The 11,044-nt window shown below is 42.7% G+C and overlaps 1 protein-coding gene across 6 annotated transcripts in view; it reads left to right on the plus strand.

The window, feature by feature from the left end:
* Nucleotides 1–1,235, plus strand: part of CCDC198 (coiled-coil domain containing 198) — a 42,850-nt gene extending 41,615 nt beyond the window's left edge. For 3 of the 6 annotated variants that reach the window (XM_079128994.1, XM_079129000.1, XM_079129001.1), the window contains one exon: nucleotides 960–1,235. In XM_079128994.1, coding sequence (XP_078985120.1) covers nucleotides 960–1,124 — 165 coding nt within the window. In that variant the 3' untranslated portion in view covers nucleotides 1,125–1,235. The remainder of the gene's footprint in view (nucleotides 1–959) is intronic. The other 3 variants (XM_079128993.1, XM_079128999.1, XM_079128995.1) reach the window with 2 other exon arrangements.
* The last annotated feature ends 9,809 nt before the right edge of the window (nucleotides 1,236–11,044 follow it).

Here is an 11,044-nt window from a genome sequence, read left to right on the forward strand (position 1 = left end):
TCTAATCAGTGAATTAATTCACTGATATGAGTTATCTGGGTGGTAACCATAGGCAGGTAGGGTATGATTGGAGAAAATAGGACACTGGGGGCATGACTTTTTGGGGTTTTTTTTTTTGTCCTTGGTGAGCAGAGTTCCCTCTCTGCCTCTTGGATGTGATGTCCTGATATGCTTTTCTCCACCACACCCTTCTGCCATGATGTTCTGCCTCCCCTTTGGCCCAGAGCAATGGAGTTGGTCAACCAAAGACTGAACCTTTGAAACTGAGTCAAAATAAATTTTTCCTCTTCTAAGTTGTTCATGTCAGGTCTTTTTGTCACAGCTACACTAAGCTAAAACAAACATTTGCTGGCACACTTGGTTAGAGGCAAGGACCACTGGGCCAGAGAGTAAGAGGTTAGATCCCAGCTCTGCCACTTCCTGTCTCAGGCAAGTTAAGCTCTCTAGCCAGTGTCTGCATTGTAAATGGGGATAAGGATAGTACCTGTCCTGGTGTGTCATGACAAAGATGTAAGATAACACATGTAAAATGTACAAAAAGTGCCTTAACCCATAATAACATTTCAGATGACTTATTACATAATACACATAATATACTAGTTAACACTGCTTAAAACATATTGGTTAATGTGCAGTATTTTTCCTATTGAAATCAGTAATAAAAATAAGAATTTGTGTGAGAGAGTGTGTGTGTGTGTGTGTGTGTGTGTGTGTGTGTGTGTAATATGTGTGTGTATGTAATGGCTAATTTGAATTGTCAGCTTGATTGGATTAAGAGATTCTGAAGATTAAGAGGTTTCCTGGTGTGTCAAAGAGGGCGTATCTAGGAATGATTGGCATGTGGGAAAGCAAAGTGAAGTGGAGACCCTCCCTAAGTATGGGAGGTTGGAGGCTTGGATGGAATAAGTTAGAAGAACAAGGAAGCTGTAGCAGATGCAAGTTTGATTCTTCCTGAACAGGTTCTTGATTGCTGCTGCAATTGCCTGAGCACATCAGACTCTCACTTCTTCACTCTCTCAAAGTGGACTCTGACAGTGATTCTCCAGGGAGTTTCCAGAAGCCCTTTTTCTCAAACTGGGGTAGCATCGTTGATCCCTCCTGTTCTGAGGCTTCAGCATCTTTGACTGTGATACTAGTTCCTCTAGTTCTCCAGCCTACAGAAGACCATTGAGGACTAACCCATTTCTGGTTGTGTAAGTCAATCTAATAAATGCCATTTTTGTAATCATACCTCCTGTTGGTTCTGTTCCACTAGAGAACCCTGACTAATACAGTGTGTGTGTGTGTGTGTGTGTGTGTGTGTGTGTGTGTATTTCTAAAAGTCTGAACAGGACATGAAGACATAAAACAACAGCCAGAAATACATAGTGAAGGAACCATGAAAACAAATTTATCAAGATTCACAGATAAAGCTGGGCATGGTGGCACATGCCTACAATCTGAGCAACTCAGGAGGCTGAGGCAGGAGGAGCACAAGTTCAAGGCTAGCCTCAACAATTTAGTGAGACGCTGTCTCAAAAAAAAGGTGGGGGTGGGAGCTGAGGGTCTAGCTCAGTGGTAAAGTGCCCCTGGGTTCAATTCCCAGTACCAAAAAAGAAAAGAATTATAGACAAAGTGATTATATACTTGGGTTACCTAAAAGACTCAACTAAAAAACAATTAGAATTAATAATGAAATTAAACAGGTGTTTTTATTGTGCATTATAAAATCAATAGGTTTTGCAAACCATTTCTCAGAATTTATTCAACAGAGCTAAAAATACTCATGTGCAAAGATAAATGTTCAATAAGTATTGGGTTTACTAAGCATAAAGGAGATGTCTCAGGGTGTACTATCTTAGAATATTCTTTAGAACCCTAGCTCTGAAACTCCCATATCCATTACTGGTCAAAACTGTCCCCTTACTTATTTAAGGTACAATAGTCACTTCAGGATTAACATAATCTGTTAAGATTCTCTCCCATTCATTCTGGTTTTTCTCTCCCTAGTAGTCAGGCTCCATGTTTGGGGGAAGATGCACAGGTCTTGCTATGGCCCCTTGCTGGTGGGGTGTAAGGAATATCTCATTTTAGTGATGTCCTTTATCCCCTCTTTGACTGAAAGACAGCCATCTTGACCTTGGGTGTCCGCTGCCCTCTCCTGAGCATCACCTCAGTCTTCCTGGCTGGTGTTACTTCCTGCCATACTCTTGGCATTGACCTAGCACAGTGATTGCTAAGGAGGAATCTCAGTGGTTTTCTCCTTCTGACTTGGGCACCACCTCAGTCTGCAAGGTGCTGCTCATCTCCAAGAACCAATAATGTTCTTTGTGGAGCCTCTAGGATAGGCTATCCATCCTGCCTGCTGTGCTGAGTCCCCATGCCTCTCAATTCTCAGCTCTCTCCCATCCTCTCTTCAGAGATTTTGGAAATTTTTCAAATATCCTTCATAACCTGCAGGAGTTAAACAGATCAGAATACAGCTATTTCAGGCCTTCTCTACCAAAATGGGTCTTGGTTTTAGTCAGCTTTTCCCCTGCTGTGACCGAAAGATCTGACCAGAGCAATTTTAAAGGAGGAAAAGTTTATTTAGGGGCTCATGGTTTCAGAGGTCTCAATCCATAGACAGCAGGTTCCATTCCTCAGGGCTCGAGGTGAGGCAGGACATCATGGCGGAAGAGTGTGGCAGAGGGAAACAGCTCACATGGTAATCACTCGCCAGATAAAAATGTGTGCTCCAAAACTACACCCTGATACCCTCCTCCTCCAGCCACACCCTACCACTTCAGTTACCCCTCAGTTAATCCCTATCAGGAGATTAATTCACTGATTGAATTAAGGTTCTCATAACCCAATCTTTCTCCTCTGAATCTTCTTGCATTGTCTCATACGTGACTTTTAGGGGAACACCTCATATCTAACCTATAACACTCTGGTTGCCATAATTGTCGGGCAACAAAATGCCACCATAAAACAGGTTGCGAGCACTCTCCTGGAGTGGCCAACCATGAAGTTCCTGGAGCTTAAACTTCAAGACTTCTCATTTGCACAGTCGTTTGTCCTGGGAAGGCTCTTGCAATCCACTTCCTTGAGTTTTCCTTACAGTTCCCCCAGGAGCAGATGAGGACAGAATGAGAGATGATCCCAGGAATCACCAGAAGGGGACCTGAAAAGGTTCTCAGGGAAGGCAGCCGATCGAGGGCACAATCAAGAACATTGCTTCTCTGGGTGGCTGTAGAAACTGTTCCTGTAAAATCAGCCTCAGGTGGGTTGAGCATCACACTGCATCTGACAATCTCAGCAAGAAGAGGTGGAGAGGACAGGGGCCTGGGCACACTGGTGGGCCCACCTCCTCCAGATTTGCTCTGGCTGGAAAACAGACTTGTGCTCTGTTGGGGGCTGTGCCATGTTGGCGGCGCCGAGATGGTGCCTGATCACATCGGCAGCGAGGAGGTTAATTGACATAAGCACACTCAGGTGATTTTCTCCACCACGCACACAATGTATGCGCATGTGTTCTCGAGCACTAATTTCCTGCTCGGAGCGTCTCGCCTAATCTTTGTGTAAGAGGCGTGGCCCTGCTCTCCGCGACCTGGAGGTGATATAAGCGTAGGCGGAGTGAGACAGAGACAGCAGCCATTAGAAGCAGCCAGAGGGAAAAACACGCGGCAGTAGCTAGTAGGGACATACGCAACAGCAGCCATTAGCAGAAAAGTCAGAAGAAAGAACACAGCAGCGAGTAGGGGCAGCGGCAGAAGGCAGATCGCGGAACGGAGAACTGAGATACAGGACTTTAAGGCATAGCAAGTCTCTTCCTCTGGGCTCTAAGCAAAGTCTGTCCTTCTCTCAAGGTCTCTCTTAAGCAAAGTCTCTCTCTCTCTCCTCTCAAAGCAAGTAAACCTCATTTCCTCTATCCTCTATAAACAAGCAAGAAAGCAGTGCACTAAAGAGAAAGATAGAAGTGCCTCAGTTTCCACTCCACCACCCATAAGACCCGTGCAAGTTGTTGCTGCAGGCGGTGACAAATATCCACAGATTTTGGAACCGCAAAGAGCCAGTGACAGTGCTCATTCACAATAAGGGGGGTGGCTAGGGAACAATGAGTTACTTTGGATTAGTTAGAGAGGAGTGAAGGGAGGGGAGGGTTATGGGGGTAGGAACGATAGTAGAATGAATCTGACATTATTACCCTTTGTACATATATGACTACACGAATGATGTGATTCTTCATGTACTACCAGAAGAATGAGAAATTACTCCATTTATGTATGATGTGTCAAAGTATATTCCACTATCATTTATAACTAATTATAACAAAATTTTAAAAAGGAAGAAAGAAAGTTGCTACTCATTAAAAACAGGAGCTTAATCCTGTTAGGGAATTCTGTGTCTTGGTGTTACTCCGCTGACAGGGAAGCGTACTGGGGTTATCTACCACCTCGTCAATCATCCATTCATGATGCTGGGCATGAGGAATACAAATGAATTGTTTGACATTTCCCAAATGCCATGAGTTCCTAGGTCTCCCTGCACAAAAAGTTCTCAGACTCAGATACAGGCGCTAGCAAAGTCAGGCCAAATTAAGTCCTGAGAGGGTTTGAACAGAGGCACCTACAGTTTACTTCAACTTGGTTCATAAAACGTACAAAAGTACCTTTACGGCGAAACTGTGGAGGCAATAAAAAGGTCAGTGGTCACCAGGGACTGGAAAGGAGGAAGGAATGAATAGATAGGGCAGGTCTTTCAGTTAGTGAAACTACTCCATGAAGTACTAAAGTGGTGAATATATATCATTACATTTGTCAAAAATTCATAGAAAGGGCTGGGTGTGGTGGCGCATGCCTGAAATCCCAGTGGCTCGGGAGGCTGAGGCAGGAGGATCATGAGTTCAAAGCCAGCCTCAGCAACTTGGTGAGTCCCTAAGCAAATTATCAAGACCCTGTTTTTAAATAAAATATTTAAAGAGGGCTGGGGATTTGGCTCAGTGGTTGAGATCCCCTGGGTTCAATCCCTGGTGCCAAAAAATCCAAAAAACAAAACAAACATAGAAAGTGTAGACTCTGGGTGACAAGGTAGGTTCATTGTTATGGGGCACAACTGAAGAACAGACCGATCACCACTGAGAAGTCCAAATCTGAGAGTCTTTAATAAGCCGGCCGCTGACTGTCTCACACAATGCCCCCAAAAATGGCTATGGGGAGAAAGCCCCAACCACAAGGTTGTAGGGGTTCTTATACCAAAAATCACATCAATCATAAGTGTCTGTTGCTATGATTCGAAATTACACATTAACATCATGAGATCATCAACAGAGGGGAAGTGAGTCAAAATGACCCTTACCTAGGTACAAACTAAAGAATGGATACTAACATTCATACAATTACCATTTACATGGTACATTGGTTAAGAGCAATAGAAGTCAAAGGAGAGCAATTTTTACTACATAGGAGTTGCCATTGTACATTATTAAACATGTCATGCTAAGTAACTGATGATGGGCACAGAGGCGGGGTGTTCCCATGGGAGAAGCTTATTTCCTACATAACATGGAGTCTCAGAGCAAAATGGAGTCTGTTTAGTCATTTACCTTAGAGTATGGCCTAGAACATTCTCATGGAGTCAGATCTGTCAGCCCATCACATCATGAGTTGTAACTAACGGTCGCTCTGGTTGAGGACATGGATAGTGGAGGAGGCTATGCATGTGGAGGGGAAGGAGCTATGTAGGAAATCTCTACACCTGCCACTCAGCTTTGCTGTGATCTAACACTGATCTTTTAAAAAAATCTGATTTTTAAAAAGTAACTTGAGTTTGCAAAGGCTGCCATATTTCCCCCAGTTTCCTTCTATCTTCCAGGTATATGGGGAAAGCACCAGCATTCTGAGAATCTGGCTAATAGGAGGTTGAGCTAGGGCTATGTTAGTTGGTTTTTAGTGGAATATATTTATGTGACAAACAGTGTAAGGTAAATTACTGCCAACCCAATGATAAAAGAATGGTTTTTAGGAAAATCTTGGATTCCCATGGACTCACCCACAGATATGAAACCAAAGTGCAAGTCCAGATAAATCAAATAAGTGTTCCATATACAGTAAAGCCACCACTGAGAAATTTTTTTAAAAAGAAGCAAAACTAAAAACTAATAAGCCAATAAAATCTCTCGCTGCACATCCCACGTAGGCAAGTTAAAGGGCTCCTATAGGAGGGATGGGCCAGCTGAAAAATAAAAGCTATGGAATTTATTTATCAGAAATAATGACAGAAGACAGAATTATTTTAAGAACAGGGGCATGACTGATTGAGCCTTCCAGAAGGGTCTGGCCCTAACAAAGGAAGGAGCCTGTGTACGTGCTTCATTTATATTGGTACAGATCAAAAGGGACCCGTAGGAGCTTCTTCTGTGAAAGGCTGGATGAGGGGTGGAGGTAAGCAAGACATCCAGTGCTTGTATTTGAACTTCAGTGGTAAACCAATGCAAGATAACCAATGACTCAGGTGATCTCTAAGAGTTATTAATAACCGAGAGTGAGTTCCTAAGGCCAGATCCGCCTGGTTAATAGCCCAACTATGCTTGATTCTCATACAAGCCATGGATGGCTCCCCACAAAAATCAAGTCACTAAACGCCACCCCCCCCCAAAAAAAAAGCAGAAACAGAGGAAAAGAGTGATAAAAATGACAGATGCAAAAAAAATAAACTCAAACAGTAAGGAGGCAGATGTAAACCCACCTATACCGATAATCATATTCAAGGTAAGTAGTCAACACAATTTAAATGTAGAGACGGTCAGATTGGAGAAAGGATCAAGCAGAGAGAAGCAACTGAATGCTATCTACAAGAAACTCACTGCAAATATAAAGATGCATATATGTTGAAAATAAAAGGGGAGAACAAGATAGACAATGGCAACACTGCAAGAAAGCTGGAGTGACCGTATTAGTATTAGACAAAGTAGACAGGCATGATACCCATTGGCAGGCAAAGGTATGTATCCTTCCCATGAAGCTGGAACATAAATGAAAGATCATATTTCATGTCCCCCCAAGTATGAAAATCAATCCTCCAAAAGGGATCTGGTGGCCACGATGGTGCACTTCTACAACCTTCGGAAGGCAGGAACACGCGATTGGGAGCCTCACTGGAATCACATGGAGTGAGGGATAGTCAGTTTCCCAAACAAGGGATTCAAGGATACGAAAGAAGCAACAGAGGTTCATAACCAAATGAGCACTAAGGGACTGGCTTCCTTTCCAACACATCACACATCCATAAAACCTAGCAGTGGCAGGGTTCTACCCAAGAACATGGTAATGACAGAGGACACCAGGAGGAGAAGGTTTAAAAGGTCTGTTAGTCTAGAAACCATTTATTCAACTATCCAAGAGCATGAGTGAGGAAATCATTCTTCTCCAGGGTTGCTCAAAAACCCTAAGATTTGAGACTGCAGAAATAAAGAAAAAGATGCTAACATGAAATCCAGGTTTATAATGAAGAGAAAGAAGGCGTTTTTTTGCGATATTATATTCTTTGCATCCCAGTGAACTTATTCAAATGTTATTGGCATCCTTCAACATTTCTCAGGCTGGGGATGTAGATCAGTGGTAAGGAACTTGTCTAGCATGCATGAGACCCTGGGTTTCTGATCCCTAGGACCACACACACACACAAAAGAAAACTTTCCCCAAGAATGTAATCCAAACTTACTCCACCACATAACCTCTCTTTCTGTTTCCGATTGATAACATACTGGGAGTCTGACTGAGGGAAAAAGGAACGTCAGATTTCAGATCAGGGCTGAACGCTGAAATCACAGATTGTTAGACTCGAAGGGGAATTTAAGAACCTCCCATTCCTCCCTCCCTCCCACAGGGCTGAGAGGGCCACAGCACTCGTACCGGAGAGACTGACCCACAGGATTTGATGCATATTGATTTAGCTAATTGGTAAATGTCTTCATAACTATTGGAAAAGGGGCTCATTTTGCATTCAGTGTTTAACAATGTCACACACACACACACACAAACACACACACACACACACACACACACACACACACCAAAAACCACTCATCCTCTTCTTCCCAAAACAGAAACATGAATCTTGGTGTTTCCCTCTATGAGAAGTACCAGTCCAGGGCTGCTTCCTTTCCAGGGCTTGCCACTTATTGGCTTTTGCTAAAATTCCTTGTTCTGCATGAAGTAGGGTTTATGACTCAGTGCTTGTGATATACTTTGGGCAATTATTTTCCAAAAAAGATGTAAAGGCTGTTTTTTTGTTTTTGTTTTTTCCCTTAAAAAAATAAATTCAAGGGCTGGGGTTGTGGCTGAGTGGTAGAACACCTGCCCAGCATGCCCCCGGCCCTGGGTGCCATCCTTAGTATGGCCAAGACGGGGCAAAAATTGAATAGGGAAGAGAAGCAAAAGCTCAGACACCACATGAATACTAAACGAGGTTCTGAGGGCCCTCTGCTGGCCATTCTCATTACATGTACTCCTTAGTTTAAAAAAAAAAAAAAAGGTAAAGTTAACCACAAAAAGCTGGGAAAAGAGATTTTTTTTTTTTCCTCCTCACATTTCTGCTACTGGTCCTCTCAGCGCACTCCCACACTTCTTCCCTGCATGCTTCCTTCCCGAGGGTTCCAGGCGATCCTTATTACCCTTTCTTGGAAAGCTGGTAGGCAGATCTGGCTCTGACCTGCTTCAATTTTTTCCATGATTATTAGCAAAGTTTCTATTACCTGGTTTATGACTTCTTTCCTGACTTAATGGTTCAGAGGTGGTCCTAAATATAGGCTATAAGAGGCATTCCAACTCTTCAAAATAAGATCTAATTATCAGTAATTAGTGGTAGGCACATAAAGCGTGACGCAGCTGTAACACAGCCATCTCAGGAGAAGGCTGGGAATGTCAGGACGAGACACTTTGCCCACCGAATTCTGAAGGCAGGAGCTGTCCCCACGACTTATTCTCCCTTCCTCCCTTTCATGTTTAATCTTTTTGTCATTCCTATTTCCTCTGCATAATCTGTTGGGTTATTCTGCAGTCTAGAATCTTCCCTGTAAACATTGAAATGTAAAATATCTGCCCACATAACAAAAAATTGTATCATAGTAGAATGGCTGAGATGAGCAGGGAGTTAGACTGGATTTCCAAAATCCCTTTTTGGTTATTTTATAAAGGTAAATCAATCTATGTGGAGTTGATTTGAAATATTAGCTAGATGCAAATGAGACAGAAGGGTCGGTCTCTTGACAGATGGGAACAGGTTAATAAGGATTGGCCTGTAAGAGCTGTCATGCTTTGAGGGATATAATTATGATAATACAACAGATCATTAGCAAAATGACCTAAAGATTCAAAGGCCAAGAGCAGGATATTGCAGCAGGTACAAACAAGAAAAAAATAGTACCAAGGCCAGAAACTTTGAATTAAAGGTAACTATTTCTTAGTCTCACTGGAAGTCAACAGAAATTCTTTTTTTCTATATGTTCTAATTGATTATACCTGACAGTAGAATGCACTTTGACACATTGTACACATATGTAGCATAACTTCTCATTCCTCTGGCTGTACATGGTGCTGACTCACACCAGTAGTGTAATCATGCAGGTATATACAGTAATAATGTCTGTCTCATTCTACCTTCCTTCCCATTCACACCAACCCACCCATCCCCTCACTCCCCTGTGCAAAAGTTCCTTCATTCTTCCCTACCCGCCACCACTATGGATCAGCATCTGCTTATCAGAGAAAACATTCAGCCTTTGTTTTTTTGGGACTGGCTTATTTCACTTAGCATGATATTCTCTAGTTCTATCCATTTACCTGCAAATGCCATAATTTCATTCTTCTTTAAGGCTGAGTAATATTCCATTGTGTATATGTACCACATTTGCTTTATCCACTCATCTCTTGAAGGGCATCTAGTTTGGTTCCACAGTTTAGCTACTGTGAATTGAACTGCTATAACATTGATGTGGCTGCATCACTATAGTAAGTTGATTTTTTAAGTCCTTTAAGTGTCAACTGAGGAGTGGGCTAGCTGGGTCAATTGGTGATTCCATTCCAAGTTTCCTTAGGAATCTCCATACTGCTTTTCATAATGGTTGCACCAATCTGCAGTCCCACCAGCGATGTCTGAGTGTACCTTTTCCCCACATCCTTGCCAACATTTACTATTCCTTGTATTCTTGATAACTGCCATTCTGACTGGAATGAGATGAAATCTTGGAGTAGTTTTGATTTGTATCTCTGTAATTGCTAGAGACGATGAACATTTTTTCGTGTGTTTATTGATGGAGACAACAGAAATTCTTGATAGAGCATATCTACATAAGACCGTGAGCAGACTGCCTCCAAGAAGGGCACCTGGGCACATGAGAAAGCAAACAGGAGCCAGTGGCCAGAGATCAAGGACAAGGCTAACTGTACACCTCAACTGTGGTGGCAGGAGGGGTGGGTGGCCTCTTCTCTCTCCCCGCCACTAAGGTGGACTGATTTTCACTCACCGTAAACTGTCAGTTTAGGGGGACGGAGCTCAGAGACATGACTTGGGGCATCCTGACCACCTTGGTCCCAGGTAAATGTGAATGGAGAACGGTAGGACAGGATGTCCCATCCTTGACCTTCCCTCCTGACCCAGAGCATCAAGATGGTGCCACCTAAGAACATCCTTCCCTCCCAGCTAGGCTGGTCAGTGATCCAAAGGAAGATACAGCAGGGGTGTGTAAATGTGACATCATGTGTCTTGGCCGTACCTGTTACTGGTTTGGTCTTGTATACAAACAAAGAAAAGTAGGAAGTGAACTTGAAAATCATTTGTCATCATAAAGATGAAACAATGAAAAATGAAATATTTATAGTCAGGCAAAATAAATAATATAAATACATAAAATCTCAGTAGAAACCATCCACTGTTTCTGGTCAGAGATTTAAGGTTAATGCATATTTGTCCTCTGGATTACAATCCTTCAAATCCTGAGGTAGTTGTCCTTTTTGCCATTTCTAAAACTTTCCCCTATTTTTCATATGTGAAAACTCAGTCAGAGATATTAAGTAACTGGACC

The sequence above is a fragment of the Sciurus vulgaris genome (genome assembly GCF_902686455.1).
Source record: "Sciurus vulgaris genome assembly, chromosome: 2".
In the NCBI taxonomy this organism is placed as follows: domain Eukaryota; kingdom Metazoa; phylum Chordata; class Mammalia; order Rodentia; family Sciuridae; genus Sciurus; species Sciurus vulgaris.